This window comes from Peromyscus maniculatus, chromosome 23, assembly GCF_049852395.1.
Source record: "Peromyscus maniculatus bairdii isolate BWxNUB_F1_BW_parent chromosome 23, HU_Pman_BW_mat_3.1, whole genome shotgun sequence".
Lineage (NCBI taxonomy): Eukaryota > Metazoa > Chordata > Mammalia > Rodentia > Cricetidae > Peromyscus > Peromyscus maniculatus.
In genome coordinates, this window is record NC_134874.1 from 39,895,100 (window position 1) to 39,918,447 (window position 23,348).

At 36.9% G+C, this 23,348-nt stretch overlaps 1 protein-coding gene across 1 annotated transcript in view; it reads left to right on the forward strand.

Annotated features, from left to right (window-relative positions):
- The window catches only part of LOC143270428 (vomeronasal type-2 receptor 116-like), a 31,546-nt gene continuing 8,198 nt past the window's right edge, over positions 1-23,348 (forward strand). Inside the window, exon 1 of the mRNA XM_076560354.1 lies at positions 1-68. Within this exon, the coding sequence (XP_076416469.1) occupies positions 1-68 (68 nt within the window). The remainder of the gene's footprint in view (positions 69-23,348) is intronic.

The window sequence follows — 23,348 nt, forward strand, 5'->3', positions numbered from 1 at the left end:
ATGGAAGCTCTTATCTGGACTGAAGTCTGTGGCAGGATGGGAGCTTTTGTCCAGACAGGAAGTCCGGGGTAAAATGTGCACTCTTGTCCAGAAGGGAAGTCCAGGTCAGGATATGAGCTCTTGTCCAGAAGGGAAGTCCAGGGCAAGATGGGAGCCCTCTCTGGTCCAGATGGGAAGTCCAGGGAAGGATGGGAGCTGGGGGCCAGTCTCTAAGTCCCAGGAAGTGGCTGGGGTCTCGTGCAGATCATCGTGAGGGCAGGGCGTGGAGATTGCAGGGGTTGCCGGGGGGCTTGGAAAAGTGGATCTCTCCTGGTGGGGCTAGAAGGGGACCTGCCTGGTGGCCAAAACGTGGGGCCAAATAGGGCATGTCTTCCCTGAGTGACTGGTGCCCAGGGATGGGGTCCAGGTTGGGCCCGGATACTCACCTCTCTGGTCCAGAAGGGAAGTCAGGGTCAGGGTGGGGTTTGGGGGCCGGTCCCTAAGTCTCGGGAAGTGGCAGGGTCTCAGGCAGATGGGTGTGGGTGCAGGGCATGGAGATTGCAGGGGCTGCTGGGGGGCTTGGAAAAGGGGATCCCTCCTGGTGGGGATAGAAGGGGACCTGCCTGGTGGCCAGAACCTGGGGCCAAGTTGGGCAGGTCTTCCCTGAGTGGCTGGTGCCCAGGGATGGGGTCCCGGCTGTGCCCAGATACTCAACTCTGGTTCAGAAGAGAAGTCTGGGGCCAAGTTGGGCTGGTGCGCCCCCTTTTTTTAAAAAAAAGGAAGGTTTCAACCTTAACAAAGTAAAATTACATATAATTTGGGAATTTGGGTATAGATTCTCTTACTACTTCCTGTTGGAGGGGGGTTGCTGTATTTTATGGGGATACAAAGAAATGTTAGGATTATGGAATAGTCCATAAGGCTGTATTGTCTGAGCCAGTTGCTTTCAAACCATTCTGGAGGTTGGATCATCTGGGCCGTGGTGTCATCATAGAACTTTCAGTGGGTCTTGGCTGGTCAAACCTTATGTGTCTTAATCTGGAACAAATCCATAGCATCTGGCTTTCTGCAGGAACAAAAGCAGAGTCTCCAAAGCAACACATCCTTAGACATAGATTTCGAAACTGAAATACATTTAAAATATACACATTGATTTAACTGAGCAGTCTTTACAATCAAATGTCTTTCTTCAGTTAAAAATCCCAAAGACAATATAATCCAGACTCTCTGTATGATATCCATCTTTACATGGCTTATTTTTACATTACTTTTACTTTCTCATTAAAGACTTTATTTTTTTAAAACTTTCTATTTCTTTATATAACTGTCTATGTTCCTTTTCCTCTATCTTCCAAGCCTATGTACATTTTTACACACATTGTAAAGCATTTAAAGTCTTGTTCCATCTGAATCTGTCTTATTGTTAATCTATTGCTTTAAACTGCAGCATTTGTAAGACTGAATCGGTGCTATGGCTGCTGACTCCACCCACCTCAGCTTCCCAAAATGGTGGTGGTCTGTTTACCACCAGCTCTGGGAGCTATCGTGGGTCTATGCTTTTATCTGACCAGCGTGGAGCCCAGAAACCTGTTTTGTTTTGTACTAGCAAAGGCTAAATCCACCATGCAGCTTAATGTGCCACTTGCAGAGGCCTCATTCCCGCCATAAGGCAAATTGAGTGCACACACTAGGAGTGCACAAGTAGCTACAACCAGCAGCTGCCGCTCATTTGAGAGAAACAATAAGGAAGCTGTTTTTAGCTCCATTTTAAATTCTTTTCTCAGGTTTTAGGTACAAACTCTTGCCAACACATTGGGCACCATTTGTAGCTAGAGTTTTCCTGGCTGGCCCACAGTCAGGACAAATCTTTGTCACCCACATGTCCCACAGCTGCTCAGACCCAAACAAGTAAACTCAGAGATTTATATTGCGTACAAACTGTATGGCCGTGGCAGGCTTCTTGCTAACTGTTTTTATATCTTAAATTAATCCATTTCCATAAATCTATACCTTGCCACATGGCTCGTGGCTTACTGGTATCTTTACATGCTGCTTATCCTGGTGGTGGCTGGCAGTGTCTCCTTCTGCCTTCCTGTTCTTTTATTTCTTCTCTCTGTTAGTTCCACCTATACTTCCTGCCTAGACATGGCCAATCAGGTTTTATTTATTGACTAATCCGAGCAACTTGACATACAGACCATCCCATAGCACAGCCAAGTATAGACCATCTCAGACACCTGCACTCAGGCCTGTGGTCCCAAACTTCCTCTTTGTGGACCTGCTGGGTAAAGCCATGAGGAACCCGAGAACGGGCTCCCACAGGACATACAGAACATCCCACAGCAATGTCCTTTGGGGGATATACCAGGTTTTTTCTTATCATCCTACAAACTTCATAACTTAAAACCTTTCTCTTAATAGTCGGCACCGCTTATGCTTTTTATCATGTCTGCCTCCTCTCAAATTTTCACAGTCTTGGCAAAGCTATTAGAAATGTGGGCATTGTGGATTTCTATGATTCTGCTTCATTCCATGTTCCTAGACTCTTCTCAAACTCTTGATATCTTTTCATTACCATTCTTCCTAGATTCCTGATGTTAGAATCATTATCTCCAGAACTGTCATGCAAGTTTGTTTTGTCATGAACTGCTCTGACTCTTTTAGCCTAATCACAAGGAACATTGAAAAGGCAACATCTTGACCTTGAGAATTCTGAATTCATGGTCACACTTAAAATAACAAAGGCTTTGGAGCTGAATCAGGCATAATGTATATAGTTAACAGCATCCCCTCTGGCTCACACAGAAGACAGTTTTCAGGGGGATCTTTTAATCTTACAATAGCTACTTTATCAGTAGCTCTGAGGAAGTGAAACTAGAGGCAGTGAGCAACTGCTTTGGATAGAGAAAGTAGGGTGATCAGGTAGCACATAGATAGGCTCCTGGGGTCATGCTGAGAATTATGCAGGGATGTATCCACTGAATTTTCAAAATGAGTTGTATTCTCATGGGACTTGCAATAAGAATTTGTTTATTCTATTCTCAGGCTTTGTCCTCCAAAGAAGTCTCATGGTCCTGGCATCTCCTTTTTTTTGTAATTGGAACTAACAAACATCAGGAAGGACTATGCAAAGGGCAAATCTTAATTTTTTTGTAGAGGATTAGAAGCAGAAGAATTAAGATTAAAATTAAACCAAGAGCAACAGCCAGATTAATGATAAATGTCCAAAAACAATTTATAGTACAAAAGAGGTAATGGAATTTTAAAAATGAGATGCAATCTTTTTGGGAGAGCACACCTGGAAATGTGCATGAGAAATAATTGGAATTTGCTCACGGAGAAATGAATACTTATATCTAGATTAGAACTATTCCATATTCATCTAATATGAGCCTGAATTTGTTCCCATGGATAATGAGAACCATTGTAAGACAATGGTGTAGCACAAAACCATGTATATTTTGTATGACAAATTGAAGTAGGTCTCATTTCAATAGGTTGAATCTGTATACCTATGTATAAGACAGCATTCTCCAGTGCACTAACCCTATTCACAAGGCCCTCATCAGTAGATTCTTAAGTAAAAAGAGCAAGAAAACATTTCAAGACAGTGTATTAATATGATCAGCCATATGTACTTGTTATACAAAGGCCATAGTAAAGACAGTTATAGTTCCAATGATAGAAAATCAGGGCAGTAATTAAGCATTTAGAATGAGAAAGGAGATTAACAATAGTTTCCATAGCATAAATGCCTATGGTTCAGATAGGGGCAGAGGTGGAAATTGAGAGCCTGACATATTGCCTAATAAAACAGTCTGGAAAGCAGGGTGATGTATCAGCATACTGCAAAAAGATACAAACATAATCTCTACTGGTAGTCAAAAGGACATCTGGTCTTTTTCTTTTGGTTAATATACATTTCCATCTAACCACAGGTTTGTAGGTAATTAGATTAGTAATTAGAGTGTCTCTGGGAAGTAGAAATGTCCTCTAAGTCTAAATTAAGGTAATTAAATACAAAGAGAGCATGATTTAAATTGTGAAGGGGGAGAAATATTTATACTCTCCTTGTTAAGGCTTGTGAAGTTGTGGTTTTAACATTTGAGGAAAGCATTCCACAATGGCCTGTCCCTAAGGATTATACAGAATCCCAGTTGAGTGTGCTCTGTTTCTTGGTGAATATGAAATTGGAAAGGCAGAGCTAGCATTTCTCCTAGACACTTGTGATTAGAATCACTCTCTCCAGAACAGTTATGAAAATTTGTATTGTCATGAATTACTGTGACTCTTTCAGACTAGTCACAAAGTGTGTTGGCAAGCCAGCACCCTGTTCAGAGAATCATGAATACATGATCACAATTGAAACATCACATTGTTAGTGACTGAATCAGGTACATGTATATTTCAACAATGCCCACCCAGAGGAGCTCCATCAGGGGAATGTTTTTGTCTTGCAATAGATATTTTATCCATGACTCTGAGACAGTGAATCTAGAGCAGCCAACAATATGGTTTGTATAAAGAAAGCAGTGTGCACAGGTAGCAAATATGTTCTTTGGGTCATTATGTCCAAAACTATGCAGTGAACCATCTACTGGCTAGGAAAATGGGTTTTACTCTCAAGGGAATTGCCACAACAAGAATATGTTCATGCTATTTTCTGGACCTGTCCCCCAAAGAAGTCACATGGTTCCAATCATCCCCTCCTTTCTTCCTTTGGTTATTTGAGACAGGCTTTCTCTGTTTAGCTTTGGTGCCTGTCCTGGATTTTGGTCTGTACCAGCCTGGCCTGGAATTCACAGAGATCCTCCTGGCTCTGTCTCCCAAGTGGGAGCATTAAAGGTGTACGACACTACTTTCTGGCCTTTTTTTTTAAGTTGGAGCTTGTGAATGTCAGGAAGGAGTATGCAAAGAGGAAGTCTTAATTTTTTGTAGAGGACTGGAAACAGAAAAACTTAAATTAAACACAAACCAAGAGGAACAACAAAATTAATGGTAAGTGTCCAAAAATATTTTATAGTACAAAAAAGGTAATCCAACATAAAAAATGTGTTGCTATCATTTTGACAGAGGACATCTGAAGAGATGCATGAGAATAGTCTGGAATCCAAAGTGGTGTATCAGCATCCTGTAAATAGTAACAAGCATAACATCTTTCAGAAGTAAAAAAGACATTTGGTCCTTCTATTCAATTTTTCTGTTTTGTTGTTGTTGTTAATGTATATTGGCATCTACCCATAGGTTTTTTAGGTAGTTGGTAATCAGAGTGCCTCTGGGAAGCAGAAATGCCCTCAGAGTCTAAATTAGGATCACTAAGTACAAAGAGAGCATGATTTAAAATGTGAAGGGGGAGGAGTATTTATTCTCTCCTTGTTAAAGCTTGTGAAGTTGGGATTGAATATTTGATAAAAGCATTCCACAATGTCCTATCCCTGAGGATTATAGGGAATCCCAGTTGAGTGTGCTGTTTCATGGGGAATATGAAATTATAAACTCAGAACTAGCATTTCTCCTAGACTCTTGCACTTAGAATCATTCTCTCTGAACAGTTATGCACAATTTTAATATCATTAACAACTGTGACTCTTTCAGGATAATCTTAAGGTGTATTGGAAAGGAAACATCCTATTCTTGAAAATCCTGAATTTATAATCACATGTGAAACAACAAATCTTTAGGGGGTTAATCAGGCACACTGTATATTTTTAACAATGCCCCCACTGACTCACCTAGAGGAAATTCACCAGCAGGATGTTTTTCTCTTGTAATAACCATTTTATCTGTAGCTCTGTGAAAGTGAAACTAGAGGCAGCTAGCCATATAGTTTGTATAAAGAAAGCAGGGAAAGTAGGTAGCACAGATGCTCCTGGGGTCTTGCGTAGAATCATGCAGGGAACTATTCATTGTCCTTGTCAAAATGAGTCAGATGCTCAAGGGCCTTTCACAAGGATAATGAGTTTGTGCTGTTCTGAGGCCTTGTCCCCTGGAGAAGTCACATGGCTCTCCATATGCATACAGGGGTAGAATATGGGGAAGGGAATCAATAAAATCTGAGCTTAGGTGAAAGTACTCTAAGCAAACTCCTCACTCAATGATCTAATTAAAAATACATAAAATTAATGCTAAATCAGAGACAGAGTCACTCAAGAATGACAGTTTTTAAGATTTCTCTATCACAGTGTCCATTTTGATTCTATTTCCACAATTTTCAATAAAGTATAATGAAAATATTACAGGTTTTGATGTCTATTCTCATGCTAGTAAGACTATATATGTATACATTGCATATATATATATATATATATATATATATATATATATATATATCCGGAGGATATGAGAAGTTTCTTGTGATAATATGAATTAACTGGTTTCAGATACTAGTAAAAAATAATGTCAGGAATTCCATGTTTCATGCTGAGTTACACAGATCATTTATCGTAATATGAGTTGCACCAGACCAACTGTCTATAAACTGGTAATGTAGCAATGACATTCTGGTAAAATAAAAATAATGATCCAAATCTGAGTGTTTAAAGCATGAGATATTTTTGTTGCACAACTCTAGATCACAGGAACTCAAACTTTCCATAGGCCTGATTGTTCTCTGAGCTTTTGACAAAGAAATGACATTTTACCCTCTGAATGTCATGAAGTAAAGACCCTGAAGTTCTGGCATTAAAGTTGTTCATCTTGTCCATGCCATGGGAGATTCTGTATGATAGAGTTCCAACTACAACAGATCCACTAATAATTACCTTATCCACATTGATCATCACATCAAATGAACCATTTCCTACAATAAGTCACAAGATATTAGGGCATAGAAGTTCAATATATCCTTTGTCGAGATGCCAGTCTAGAGTCTTCTATAACTTTGTTCAAGATAAGGTAAGTGTAGTTCAGTGTGAAAGTCAGTAAATGCATTTGTTGTCTTCAGAAGGGAGAACCTCTGCTTCTCTATACACTGCAGATGTGTACACGTGTGATCATGCTCAGTTTAAGAGCTACCTGGAATATTCAACTGTGTCACTTAGGTTGTATAAACAAATAGAAGTAATACTTTGCATCATACAATGGAATCTACATGAAGTGTGGTTGAGGTATTAAGCATGTGTGTTTTTCTAAAATCCTTGAAACTCTGGATAGTTCACCCTCCATAATTTTCTGTTCAGATAAACTTCATTTCAAATACCCAGAATTAACTTTTGTCTGCTGAAAAAGTAGTTATTTTGGTTATTTATATTAAAGATATTGTGGGGTTTTTTTTTGGTTTTTCGTGACAGGGTTTCTCTGTGTAGCTTTGCCCCTTTCATGGAACTCACTAGGTAGCCGAGGATAGTCTGGAACTCACAGAGATCCACCTGCCTGTGCCTCCCATGTGCTTGGATTAAAGGCATGCACCACCACTGCCAGGCCAAGATACTGTGTTTTTAAGAGCAGTAATTAGGTTAATGAATTGAAGAAAAAATCCTGGTTAACATACCATGTATAATGTTTCTATTTTCTCCTGTATAGACATATTGCATTATCAGGGATTATGGCACAATTGATTAAGCAATCTTGATGCACCATTTTCAATGAAGGTCCTCATTTGCATAGTGACTAACATTTTTTGTTTGACATGGTTGTTTTACATTTAAATTATTGTGAATATAATTATACTAAATTTTAGTTTAGGGCTACAGGATAGCATATACTATTTTCCATGCTTTAAATTCAAATTACTATAGAAATTTCAGGATACATTTTTTACGTGTTTTGTACAACATGATATATTGGACATACTTCTCAGATATCATGTTTTATGGAGGCAAGTGAGAGGTTTCTCACAATATCACACATTCAAGGAAAAGCCCAAAAAGTAAAGAAGCATGCACTCTGGTTCAAGGAGAAATCAGAAATCTATGTGAATGAAGGATTTACCGAGAAAAGATGACAAAATTGTACAGACAGTCAAAGTTCAGACTGTTAATAGGAAACTTAATCTCAGCTTTGACATTAAGCTGCTGCTTTGAAATTTATGAATTCAACATGACTACTGATATCCCCAGGATTTAGACAGACTCTTTTTTGGAGTAATTAGACAGGGATGAAATGTTGTTATACAAACATACATGATTTATAGAAAGAGATATTTAAAACTCCTCCAGGTCCTGGGAAAGAGAGATTTGCATAGACAGTACTCATTAATAGAGAGTAAGTTGTCCCATTTATTTTGATTGAATCATGCCTGGCTTTAGGGTTATCTGGCCCTTTCAACTTTATTTAGCCCAGCAAGGCTTTTTCTAACATATCATTACACAATAGCATCTTCATTTTATTGAACCATTTAACATACACAATTTAAGTTACCACTCTGTATGTATTTGAACCCATACATCCTCATTATTTTGGACAGACTTATGCATAGGTCCTTTACACCCATACTTTCATAATTCCCAGCAAATTTCTTGATTCATCAAAGTTGACCAGAAAGGTTGGACTTCATTGTTCCCTGTATGTACATCTGATAACTAGCAAAAGAAAACCTCAGCATTCTTCTGTCAGTAGGTTTTCTTCCCTGTTTTCCTACAGACTTTCTGAGTGCAAGAGGCACCTTGCTGCATGGAAAAATCATTAAAAAGGGTCAGTCTTTACCATAGGCATCCAAATACCCAAAAACAATATAGACAAGAGAATTATGGGAGGAACTTCCCATGTATCAAGAGACACAATCATAGACCAGAAAATATTGAAAAAAATCAATATTTGCCTATGATTTTATGAAGTAGAATTAGAGTTGTTTCACCATTGACATTGTTATGATGAACTTGAGCTGCATTGGATAGAAAGGATTGGCTAAATATCACTACTTCATTAATACAAACCTCATAAACACCTCCAAATTTTTGTGTAAAAGCATTTTATGAAACATAGCATGTTTTATATAAGATGCAATGATTGCATGATTTTGAGATAATTTCTATTGAGAAGTAGAGGATATTGCAGTTTCGGTTCTTGCAATATTACAGGGTAATAACGTTACCCATACTTTTGTTCACAACACATCTGGATACTGAAGTGGAGGGAACATTATTTCCAGGTTAAGAGGTGCAACAGTAGCTGAAATCTATATCAAAACACATTCAAGGAACATAAATAGTCACAAGGTAACTATAACCAGAGAGTGTGATAATGGGCATAGAGACACAATGCTGAAAAGGATAGAACTAAAGATAATTCCTCGTCAGTAATATTTATGTGCCTAATTAGATTATTTGTATAATCATTTGAATATTTTGGATAGCTATTGTCTTTGAACATTTCCATGATTTCAAGTGGTGCATTATTCATTTGTTTTGTACAATTACCCTGACCCACAAAAGGCAAACCATGATTTCAATATTTGTTTTTTTTAATATATTGAGTTGGACAATTCAAATCAGGAAAAAATTACCTAGGGTATGGATGCTTTGTATGCATTAGATACATGATAATTTCATGAACATGTGGAGTACATACACTGCAGGAAATCTGAAGCAATAAATTTAAACCATGTAAGATTCTAATTCAAGGGAGTACTATACAACCGAATATGGTAAAATAAGAGGCAAAAACACACATGGATCAAATTGAAATAATAATTATGGGCTAATTTAAGATATAGAGCTAGCTAGGTAGAAGCTTGCTATGGCCATACAATTTTAATTAGTAAAAGCCTCTGTGTGTTTACTTGTGGGATGACAGTGAGAGAGATTTGTTTTGCTCCATGGAGGTCCTAAATATTTCCACTGTGTACAGTGTATGTTTTCTGTATAGAGATATTACTCTCTTTACCAAAACCAGGAGCTTTGCATTAACTTTGCCTGCATCTTTAATTCACCAAGTTTGACCAAAGGTCAAGGCATTCCTTATTTATTTTTATTAGTTCTTTGTGAATTTTGTTAGTGGGTTTTGATGATTTTTCCCCACAATCTAGGGACTCTAGATTTAACCCCTATATTTATCAGCTTAACTTTATGCCCTAAGTTTCAAACATGAAGTATATAAGGCTTGTCCATAGATGTCTGGATTCTTTGCTAATCCTCTGGAATGCTGTAGAGATATCAGAGATATTTTGCTTAAAAAAATTGTATTTCTTCTTGGTAAGTATGTATCAAATGTCAAAAGCCTGTAATTTCTCAGTGAGTAGCAGATCTTCCTTGCTATCTCCCATCTCAATACATGGATTTAGTCCTCTCTGTGGTTGCAATAGGCCTGTGCATATTGTCACACTTAATGTGAGTTCATATGTTCAACTGCTTTCTTGTGCACCAAGAAATAGTTTCTTATAGTAAATCAAAGCCACTGACTCTGACAATTTTCCACTCTTTCATAAGGATCCAGAATCCTTGTAGGAGTTGACGTGAAGTAAATGTCCCACTTAAGACTGATCATTCTCCACAATACAGAATATATATTGCTCATTTTTTGTCTCTGTATTAGTCATTATCTGCTCCAAAGAGAAGCTTCTTTACATCCTAATTAAGTATGAGATCACTATTTTTGCAGTTTGGAATGTAACACATATTTGTTTGGAAAATAAATACTTGAGTATAATGAAGATCACATTGTAAAAATAAATTTGGAAATCAGAAGCTTAAAGAGAATAGGTAATAGTGTTGGCTTCACTTGTGTTGTCTTAAATAATTGAAAATACAATGCATGAAGTCATGAGTTAGTATTGTGAGATGTTTTGATCACATTCAGACACTCCTGAGACTACCCAATAAAGTTATACCTTGAATCAAGGGGTGGAACCAGTGACTAGCTGAGGGGAATTCGCCTCAGATGAGCCAGCAATTTGGATAGAGAAGATGGACAGGAAGGAAAGTGCCAGGACCAGAGTTTGCATGTGCTACTGGTTCTAGGATGAGGAAAGAGACACCAGGAATCAGAACAAGCAATACATGAAGAAGAGAGGTAGCAGCCACAAACTATGTGGAAGTATGTAGATTAGTAGAAATGGGTTTAATTTAAGGTATAAGAACTAGTTAAGATAAGCCTAAGTTATAGGCTGAACTTTCATAATTAATGAATCTCTGTCTTATTATCTAAGGGCTGGTGGACGGACTAGAATGGACTGCCACATAGTGGCTTATTTTTGCTCAGTGAATCAATTTGGATATATCTTCAGAGATTCACCCAGCATTTTGCACATCATGATTCAAGAACCGGAAAATATTCCTTCACAGAAACAGATGATAAAGTGTTGGCTTCATATCTCCCTTTGCTGTGACATCTTTTTGGCCCAGTTGATCATGAGTTCCATGCAATGGTAATGTTAGTATTTTTGATATTTAATTGAGAGTTTGGTATATCCTAATTACAATAATATTATTCTGTTTTTATGTTTTTGCTTACCGCTTGTTTTTCCAGCCTGTGGTATTTTGATGGCATGTCTCTCACCTATTCAAATTAACTTTTGAAAGTGTCTGGACTTTGGGCCTTTTGTCAAAACTGTGATGGGTTCAAATTGAGTGTCTTCTGTATTTAATCACATCCTGTACTACTATCTTCAATATCCTTTTCTTTGGGTCTTAGCTCCACATCTTCAGATATGAATCCATGACGTGAAGCAATTGAGAAATCAGGAAAAGAGAAAGCAACCACAGCAGGGTGTGTATGGGAAATGAAGAGGAAGTGCAGTACACTAGTGATCTTAATGGGATATGACAAAATGGGATGGGGTGACTTTAGTTGGGATAGAGAGGGAGGTAAATACATAAGGGGAAAGAAGGGATGGTAAATGAGAGGAAATGTGACAATTTCAATAAGAATCACACTATTAACTCTCTATATAAATATACCTAAAATACATGTAAGTCAACACACACACACACACACACACACACACACACACACACACACACACTTCATTTGTGAAGTTTCCATATGTCTGAATGCTTCTCTGAAGAGCAACAGAGCGCCTAAACAGATGTTAACACTTTTCATGGGATACAAATTTCTGAGTTTATTTCCAGTGTTGTCCAAGAAACTTGTAAAATACCAGAATTTAAGTTCCTGATGTCAGAAATAACATCTAATTTAGAAATAATACGCAGAGAACCTGAGTTAACACAATTCTGAAAATCTCCCCCAAATCTTGCTTCTGTATAAGAGATGTTCTTATTTAAAGTTCAAAGGGATAAATGGTAAGTAAGGAATTCTGATTGCAGAAGAAAGAGTTTCCCATAGAGTAGAGTGCACAGTGTTAAAAAATGAACTGGACACAGGACACATTTAAAGTGGAAGGAAGTGGTTTGAATGAGGCAGAAGTATACAGCAAGGATATCTAGAAGTTAGAAAATGGGAAGTAGAACAAAAAAATCTAATCTCCTGTAGAAATATTCTAAGTGAACTCATTACTTTATAAATTATTAAAATACAATGTAGTCTAAGGTGGGGTCTTCATTTATCATGGTATCTATTTCCTTGCTCTCCCACTCTGTCCTTGTTCCAGCTCAAACCTCCCATTTCCTTATCTTCTCATCCCCTATCCCTTGCCCTCCATTACCCACCCTCACCCCATTTGCACCTGTACCTATTTCATTTGCACTTCCATCTATTTCTTCTTTGTTGGGCTCTCTATGCATCCCTCTTTGGGTCCTCCTTGTTAGCTATCTACTCTGGAGCTATGGGTTGTAGTCTGGTTATCCTTTGCTTTACATCTAGTATCCACTTATGAATTAGTATGTATACTGACACTATTTGCAATGTCGAGAGGATGCCTGAACTGGCCTACTCCAGTAATCAGATTAGTGAATATCCTAAGTGTCATCATAGAGTCTTCATCTGGTAACTTAGGGAAACAGATGCAGAGATCCATAGTGGGGCACCAGGCCGAGCTGCGGGTGTCCAGTTGATGAGAGAGAGGAGGGATTGTATAAGCAAGGGACATAGAGATCATAGTGGAAAAATGCACAGAGATGGCCAGCCAACGTAGTGGACAATCATGGACTGTGGACCAATAGATGTGGAGCCTTCATTGGACTGGACTAGGCCCTCTGGATAAGTGAGACAGTTGTTTAGCTTGAACTGTTTGGGAAACCCCCACACAGTGGGTTCAGTATCTGTCCCTGGTACATGAGTGAGGGTTTTGGAGTCCAGTGCTTATGGTAGGACACCCTGGGCAGCCTTGGTGTGGTGGGGAGGGGCTTGGACCTGCCTTAACAGAATAAACCAGGATTTGTTGACCAGCCATGTGAGACCTTGCTTTGGACGTGTTAGGAATGAGGGGTGGGTTGGGAGGGAAGGCTGGAGGATGGGAGGAGGGAGAAAAGGGGGATCTGTGATTGGTATGCAAAATGAATAGAAAATTTCTTAATAATAGAAATTTAAAAAATAAAAAGTAATGTGAACTCATATACAGCCTGACTCAAGGTCATTTTTCTGCATCTCAACTTTTATGATCTCTCTGATATCAATGTCCACTTTGTTCAATTTCCACATTTTTCTCCCCACACTAATGATAAGGTAAGGTGTTTTGATTTCCATCATACTGACATATGAATTGTAAATTACACATACATGTGGCAGATCACAGAAGGGGATCATAAGGCCTAGTGATAATATGAAATCCCAAGTATCAGACAATAAAATAAAAATGAGAACAAATCTGTGGCAGTCACATAGAAGAACTGTACGGCTTGTTTTGAGTTACCAAGGAGACTGTTTGCTGAAAAGATTTGAACCAGCCCACCAATGTGTACACACAGTTCATTGTTCTGTTAAAGCTGTAAAACGGAACCAAATATGAGTGTTTAACACATGAGAACTATATTCTCCCACAACTTAAAACACAGAAATTCAAGCTGAAAGTTTCCCTGGATCTGCTGATTCTCTGAACATCTGAATAAAAGTGACTAGGTTTCCCTGAGAGTCAGATCATGATATCTCAGCAATTCTCTTTTCCATGTTCTCCATCTTGGCAATTGGTCTTTCCAGCCATATGAGGTCCAACAATAATGACCTTATCCACACTGATCACCTCATGAAATTACACATTTTCCATCGAAAGTCATATGTATCAGTGTTTAGAGGCTTAACAGAGCCATCTGTGAGACAAAAATCTAGAGTTATATATAACCTTTGTCAAGATAATGAAACTGCAGGCCCCTGTGACAATCAGTAAATGTAATTGTTTTCAGAACTTGCTCTTTATTCACAGATAAATATTGAAATGTGTGGGAGTACTAGGTTAGAAGCTAGCAGCTATATTCAACTTAGCCACTAAGGTTGCATAAAGTAATGGAATGGAACCTATGTGAAGTTATGGCTAACATATTGTGTATATTTGCACACGTGAAATTAAATTTACAGTCATGGCACTTTCTACTCCTAAGTTAACTTCATCGAAAACATTAAGAAGGAACACTTTATACATGATGTATGGTGTATATAAGCTCTTGTTTGTTTATTTATTTATTTGGATAGAATGGAAGGGGTATACTCAATACTTCACATTAAAGAAAACATAGTATCTGAATCTTTTCTCTGGATGTAGGGAATGATTGGGATTTTATATTAAAGAATGATTCATCATTGAAAAAACAAATAAAGCACAGTAAGTCTGAGTTCAAAAAGTAAACAAATCAAAATCTCACCATTGATTGAGCCATTTTTTGGAATTAGTGAATTCAGCCTATCAGTTTTCCAGTGTTGACACAGAGAACTTTTGAAGTATAGGGGGACATGGAAGAAATTTTGTTATGCAAACATGCAAGGTTTGCAGAAAAAGTGTTTTTAGATTCCCCCAGGTCATTAACATGATAGATTGGCATAGGGAATAATCAGTTTTAAAAAGCAGGATGTCCTACTGATTTTCATTGAACTATATCTGGTTGGGACATTTTCCAGAATGTTTTCCTTCTCGTCTCCCTTGGCATCCTCCCTTGCAAGGTCTTTGCATCATCCTGAGTCACTGTCTCATGTAACTTTTGTGATAGAGTGTTCTTGCCAAGTCCATTCAAGTGGAGTCATCAGTGGAGTCTTGCTGTTCTGTCTTCCTAGGTGAAGTCATTGGGCCTGTGGATAAAGAAGATCCCAAATGAGTTTTGAAACTTGTTTTTATCCTGAGTGCAGTGTCTCTGATGGGAAGTCTCAGGGAAGAAAATTGTCCACAATTCTCCATGGAGTGTAGAAGAGGCTTGTCAAAAATATCTGTGATTAGAGTGATGATGTCAGTCACCAAAACTAGTACAAACTCTTGCACTCACAATACTTGAGCTGTATAAGTAGCTGCTGAACACATTGGAATCCGTGTTACACTGTGGTAGACACTTGTATTTTATGATGTTCTCTTGGATTTTTCTTTTCTTGCTCCTGCAGACTCTTGTTACTCTTAATTCCTTTGATGCTTTTCAGTGCGATTTAAAGTCACTAAGTCCTATACATAGTTATGGGAATGTGACGATTGCTGCACTTTTTTCACTTGTTAATTATTACTGCATGGATATATATGATTCTAGATGTGAAGATGAAAAGGCAATACAGTAAGTGCTTTTAAAATTTATTCCTTTCCAGAATTCAATTTCATTGTCCTCAACTAAGTTTGCATTCACATGAATTTAACTTTCATTTCCCATCCTGGCATTCCCTCTCCTGTATACACAGAACTCTTTTCCAGGTGTGTCTTCCTCCTGTTCCCTTTTTTCATCCCTCAAAGAAAGAAGGGTTTGTTTTAATTCATGTCATTTAGTAAAGTTGTTACTCTGAACCTCTCTACACTCCTCTGCCTTGCCTTTTGTTGTTCATGGGTAAGACATTTTCATGGCTTTCTCCACAGAGACAGTGATTTTCAAAAGTTGACACATTGTTTTAGGCAGTTGTTAAAGTGTAGTTTTTTCCCTTTGAGAATATGTAATGCTATTAATTGCAGTGACTACAGTGTCTTCATATGAGGATAGAGTGACAGGGACTGCCTTGCTAGCTGCTGCTGTTTTGGAAGTCAGAATATGAGAACTTGGTTTTGGGACCTCTTCTGTTAAAATGATTTCAAAATGAAATACAATTTTTGTGCATAATTCTGATTATTAATCTTTTAGATTCTGTCAATCTTGCACCATACTCTCCATTGCATTCCAGTTTTTCTAATTATTTACATCTGGTATGGGTGTGTTCTGCAAGACACATAGATATTGTTGGTGACCTCTGCTGGTTGTATCTAGTTTGATGCCAGTTGATTTAGAGGCCATGGCAGATAATGGAAGTAGCATTGTGTGGACTCTGCTGGAGAGAAATGTCTAAGCAGGAGTCTTTGTGGGATGTGGGATTTGTTTTACTCCATGCAGACATTCCTGTAGCCATAGAATCCACTTATTAAGGTCTGAAATGGAGGAAGATGGCATGCGTTTAATTTAGAACAATACCCTGTAAAATGGAAAACAAACAAGGTACAGGTGAGGAGTTAGCAGATGGACAATTAAGAAAGAAGATACATTTATGTCATGCTGATACAATTGTCTTTTTGATGACACCTGGATGCAGTGCTAATTCATCAGTCCTGGGGATATAGAGCAGGAAAAATGATCAGGGAGGAAAAGTTGATAGATATAAGTATGTATTGACAGTTTAGTCTGAAATAGACATAGCAAATGTGGTGACAGAAATCCATTTACAGGAGTGTGCCTATGTGCCCTTATGTGGAATGTGGGTTTCTTTTGTATTTTCCTCTCATGCTTGGTTTTCCTCACATTTTGAATGTATGAAGACAGGTATTTTCATTCTGATAGTCGTAACAAAATGTACATGGAATGTGTGGCCAGGAATATATTCATCACATTAATATATTTGTGTCTTAATTTCTAATTTTATTTTACTTTCATGCAGTCCTAATTTTAAATATATATATATATATATATATATATATATGTATATATATATAACTATTTATACTAGGTATATATACGTATTACAAGGAAGTATATCCTTTCAAATTAATGTGTATTAATTCATTTGAGCAGGATGGCTAGTTTCCTTGTCAGGTACATTTTTTTAAATGTATTTTATGAGTGGACCACAATATCCCCTAAGAGACTCCAAACAGAGAATCTCTCTACTCATCTATGAGCATCATTTTTTAACATTCACTTAAAGGTAAAGCTTACATGACAAGTCAATATGGCATTTGAACAATGCAATTACAAGTAGATCTGTTGTGTTCAGAAACTGAAACAAGCAACCCTCTCTCCCATCGGATGATCTCCCCTTGTTACTTAGCTTCTATGGGTCTGTTAATTGTAGTGTAGTTCTATTTATAGCTAATATCCACTTATAAGTGAGAACATACATGTTTGTGTTTCTGAGTCCGGGTTAACTCTACCAGGATGACCTTTTCTGGTTCCATCCATTTGCCACCAAATTTCATGATGTTATTTTTTTTAAAACTTAGTAATACTTCATTGTGTTAATGTGCCACAATTTCTTCATACACTCACCAGTTAAAAGGCATCAAGGTTGTTTCTAGTTCATGGCTACTACAAATAAAGCTGCTATGAACACAGTTGGACAAAAACCATTGTGATATGGTAGAGCATCTTTTGGGTGTATTTTCTAGGAGTGGTATAGCTGGGTCTTGATCTACAACTATGTTTACCTTCCTGAGAAACCAATATATTGATTTTCAAAGTGGCTGCACAAGTTTTCATTCCCTCCATTATTGTAGGAGTGTTCCTCTAGCTCCACATTCTCACCAGAATGAGCTGACACTTGAATTTTTGATCTTAGCCATTTTTATATGTATAAGATGGATGACCAGTGTTCTTTTTATTTGAATTTGCCTCATGGCTAAGGATGTTGAACATTTCTTTAAGTGATTCTTCGCCAGTGGAGATTCTTCTGTTGAGAACCTCTGTTTAGTTCTGTACCCCATTTTTAATTGAATTATTTGGTTTCTTAATAGTTAGTTTCCTGATTTTAGTATATTTTGGAGATCAGCCCTCTGTCAGATATGGAGTTGCTTAAGATCTTTTCCCATTCTGTAGACTGCTGTTTTGTTCTTTTGACAGTGTCCTTTGCCTTACAGAAGGTTTTCAGTTTCATGGAGAATACATTCCTTGATAGTTTGGACTTCACAATGTTTCTAATTAGGTGCTCTCTTCCCAATAAATGTATTTCATATTACAGGACAAAGATTTGCTTTGTGGTTATTCTAAAATTTCTCACAATTCCTTTCAAATAGGTTCACATTTCTTTTTGTGAACATAAAATATGAACTTCAAGGTTGATCAAAAGCTTTCCGTTCTTAACTTCACTATTCATTTTTTCATGTATTCCTGCAGTCTACAAATATAAGTACTTCAATGCTTCTATTCCATTTACTTTCATTAATAATGTGATCTGCATGTCATTTAAAGTTCCCTGAAATATTAATGGATTAACCTCCCGTTAATTTTTCCAGTCTTTCATATTATCCTTTTAAGTGAATTTCTAACATATTCTATCTCCTTTGATTTTTAAATGGAAATGATGTGAATTGAAAAACATGCAGAAATCCATAGTGGACATTTTGTTCTTTTTCTCTTTCTGCTCATGTATCTTAGTTATTGCTCTACACCAATTACTGGAAACAATCAATGCTTAATTTTAGTTTTACATTTACTTGGTGATCAGTGCTGTTAAAAACTTTGTAAAGTAGGTGCTAGCTGTATGAGTTTTTCTTTGGTAGAAGATTAGTTCATGTTACTACCGGTTTGGTGGTTGGAGGCTGTGTTGTTACCTTGATTTAAAACTCTTTCAGTTAACTGAAAATATTTGACATTAGTTCAAGAACTAAAGAACATATGGAATGTGTTTTCTCCCATTATATGGTGTTCTGATGACAGTTTTCTTTGGTGTAGAGAATACTATTTTGTCGTTCCATATTCATTTTGTGCGATTCCTTCTTTTGATATCTAAGGCTAATTTGTATATCACTGGCATTCTCTTCAGTAAGTTCTTGCCTCCATTAATGTCTTGACAATTATTAGCTGTGTATTCTCCTATCACATTCAGTGTTTCATGTTTTAAGCTAAGGACTGTGATTATTTTGAATTGATTCCTATACAAGTTGTAGGTAACAGTTGCTTTTCACTCTACTGCATGTTGATACCCAGCCTGTCAGCTGCCTTTGCTGTATAGGATCTTTGTTCTGAACTGTTCATTTTCCTCCTTGCCTAAAAAATGTTTGGCTGTACCATTGATGTGTAAATGTAATTACAACTATCTAGAAGTACAAGCTTATCCCACTATAATGATTATCATCAAGAAATCTAACCATGTGCATTTGAAAGTCTGTTTGTAAACAGAAATCATTATTTGATGTTGGTGTGCATTAAGATGTACAGAGATATTAGGGAAATTGTTTTGGAGGCTCATCAAATTTTTAAAATAGCAATTAAATGACATATGAAACAGTATTCCAATTCTGGCCTCCAGAAAACTCTACATTCAGTCATGGAGATTTTCTATCACTATGAATAATATTCTTATCAATTTTTAATTTTAGTTATTATTTGGTTTTGTAATTAAAATACATTTTTAAATTTTATTTTAATTAACTTTTCAGTATAAAATTAAATTTATTGCAATATATTTACATAACTAGATACACATTTCTACAAAATATTAACCATTTTTCATGATGAGAACATTCTCTTCTTTTTTTCATTTTTTACAATTTATTTATTAAATTTAATTTTACATATGAGCCACAGATTCCCTTGTTCTCCCCCCTCCCACCCCCCAAACCCACCTCAGCCTTCCCCCCAGTCCACCACCCATTCCCATCTCCTCCAGGGCAAATACTCCCCCGAGCATTGAGTTCAACCTGGTAGATTCAGTCCAGGCAGGTCCAATCCTCTCCTCCCAGGCTGAGCCAAGTGTCCCTGTATAGGCCCCAGGTTCCCAACGGCCAGTTCTTGCACTGAGGACAGATTCCGGTCCCACTGTCTGGATGCCTCCCAAGCAGCTCAAGCTAATCAATTGTCTTATTTATCCGGAGGGCCTGATCCAGTTGGGGGCTCCTCAGCTATTGGTTCATAGTTCATGTGTTTCCTTTCATTTGTATATTTGTCCCTGTGCTTTTTCCAACCTTGGTCTCAACAGTTTTCACTCATACAAACCCTCCTCTTTCTCACCAATTGAACACCTGGAGCTCCACCTGGGGCCTGACCGTGGATCTCTGCATCCGGTTCCCTCAGTCATTGAATGGGGTTTCTAGAACAACAATTAGCCAGAAGGACCTGGACATATGTAATGCAGCCACTAAGAGACCATGGATGTCAGCCCAGACTAATATACCCAGCAAAACTTTCAATCATCATAGACGGAATGAACAAGACATTCCAAGACAAAGCCAGATTTAAACAATACTTATCCACAAACGAAGCCCTACAGAAAGCACTAGAAGGAAAATTCCAACCTAAGGAAGTCATATACACCCCCCAAAACACAGGTAATAGATAAAGCCACAGCAGTAAACTCCAAAGAATAGAAGTACACACACACTACCACGAAAAAATTACAGGGATGAACAATCACTGGTCATTAATATCCCTTAATATCAATGGACTTAATTCACCTATAAAAAGACATAGGCTTACAGGATGGATACGAAAGCAGGACCCATCTTTCTTTTCTAATTCTTCAAATGTGTGTGTGTGTGTGTGTGTGTGTGTGTGTGTGTGTGTGTGTTGTGTGTTTCTTGAATTTGTGAATAAAATATTATAGCATGAATACTTTAGCTTTCAAATTCTCTGAATTTTTTCCTATTTAAAAGATTTGTTTTATTTTTATTCTACAAATGAAGATTTATTTTATGTCTATTGTCAGTTTAGTTATTATGTGTGTATTACTACTCAGTGGATTTTTTAAAAATTTTCACATTTTCATATATACATATAGTACTTTGAATACATGATGTAGAGGATAAAAATAAATCCCAGGTTCAGAAATATCAAGGCCACATATCATGATATATTTTCTGGAATCCAGAAGATGTAATGCCAGTGAAGGAATGGACTTGGTAGTGAGGTGATAGCAAGCAGGCAGAAATCAGTTTTCTTCTCCCATGTCCTTATATAGGCTTCCATCATATATGATCTGCATTAAAGGTACGTCTTCCTGCCGAAAGTTCCAGATTAAATATGTGTCTAAAATAACTGGATTAAAAGACTGTTTCACTACCTCTAAGGTTCAGATTATACATAGTGATGTAGATAACCAAAATTAGCCATTGCAGCTCCACCCTTTGCCAAATGAATACACAATGATAACTCCTTTTGATGTGATGTATCCAAATGAACAGACCACGAGACATAAGAGGCTTATCAAATTCATCTACTATGTATTGTGAGAATATTCTATCAATGGGGAGGCCTTAAGTAAAATCTGTCTCTTCTCTTTAGGGTCTCAGTTTCACCAAGTTTCATTGTCATCAAGTTCTCCATAGAGAACCCATGAATTCATGAGGGATACTTACAGAAAATAAGTAAGGTATTTCTGATGAGAGTGGGATGACACAGAGTTAGTCACACTGAAAATTCTTTACTCAGTTTGTGTGAAGATAATTTATCATTTCCTACATAAATATTCCCCTTTCCCCTTTTAAAAATATTGTCAAGTAACCTACTTATCTCTTAAAGTTGTATTAACTATTAAGATGTCCCTCTGTGGTCATTTTAGTCATTTGAAGGAATGAAAGAGGCTGTTGTCTAACTTAATTAATAGGACAAAATCTCTGTGTTGGATCTTCAAACACATATTTATTTATTTATTTGTTTTAATGAGGCTTCAATGTTGAGAAATATCCTTATAATCATTAAAATATTTATTTCTGTATATGCATTAATACATGTATGCATATATATATATCAAATTTAAAAATACAGTTTTAACTTATTTGTACATAAAGGATGGAAAATTTCTAATATGAATAACATATCCTGTTTTAGGAACAATAATATCTTAAAGGTAATGGATAACCTTAAGGGATATGAAACATATTGTAAAATTAGAGTTGTGATAGACATCAAGTAGATATCATTTTGACCATAACTGTATGATTTCATATGTCTTCAACTTAAATGTAGATATTAAATTTATATTTAAAGCCTCCTGTAAATTGTTCCAAAGAAGTGTTCAGAAGCATGGTCATTTCTGTCTATTTTATCTACTTGATCAGATTGATTTTATTTAAGATTTTTTTAGGTTTAGTATTACTAACAACAAAATGATCTAGGGAGGGTCAAATCAGAAAATTTACTTAACAGGAACATTTACTCATAATCATTTTGTTACTAAATACATGGTATGAACAACAAACCATAATTTTATATGGATAGTCTATACACAATTAATACAAATGACAAATTCTAATAAACCAAAATTTTATGATGATTGTTGGTTGGGATTAGATTTTTATTTTTTCATTGTAAAAGGGAAACTTAATAGATGGATCTTTAGTCAATATGTTGTTAATTTGGGCGGAAACAAAAGCAAAGTATCAGAGAACAAAGGAGCATAAGGGGCAAAGGACATTTTTATCTCAATTAGAAGAAAATTAACTTGGACTTTCCAGTCAGAATTAGCAGTGAGACCCAGTAGAGCCTGACATAATAGCACTTTCCTGGCTTCAGTTTGTCTCTCACAAGGCCATTTATGCTTAGAGTCTCGATTGGGACACGTGTTAGGATCTCTTTAGAAGCCAGGAATTATACATGTAATAACCTATTTATTTAAAAAAATCAGAGGAAAATATATTTAAAAATGACAAAATAAACACCTTAGAGGTCAGATATTTCCTCCATTGTCATATATTAAATGGATATGGGGATCCCATTGGACTCAATGGGACTGACATATAATATTGGCCACCATTTTGGACTGTCCAAAGTAGTCACTTGTACCAACATGGTGTAGAAGTCACATGGCATATGCATACTTTATCATACCATTAGCAATGTTAGCAGCCACGTTACACAGTTGTTTCCATTTGATGAGCATCCTCAAATCATGTGTTCAATAAACCATGTCATATTTCCTGTTCAAAATGAACTCAACTTCAGAGTAATATAATTTCATTTATTATCAGGGCTTTTAAAGCTGTTGTGTAATTCATTTTGTGTGGGAGGTAAGAACATAGTGAAAGAATAAAGAAAGAGGCAGGCAACAGAGGAAAATAAAACAAGTAGCACAAATTACCCAAGAGGGTTTAAGTCATGACTATAGGCTGTTAAACTACAGGAAACTCACTCAGTCATTCTGCTCTTCATTGTATGGCTCTTAGAAAGGAGAGGGGATGGCAATGGGAGAGAGGAAGGTTGTTCAAAGAGATGTGCATGGGTGTGGGTAGCTATAACCCCTGT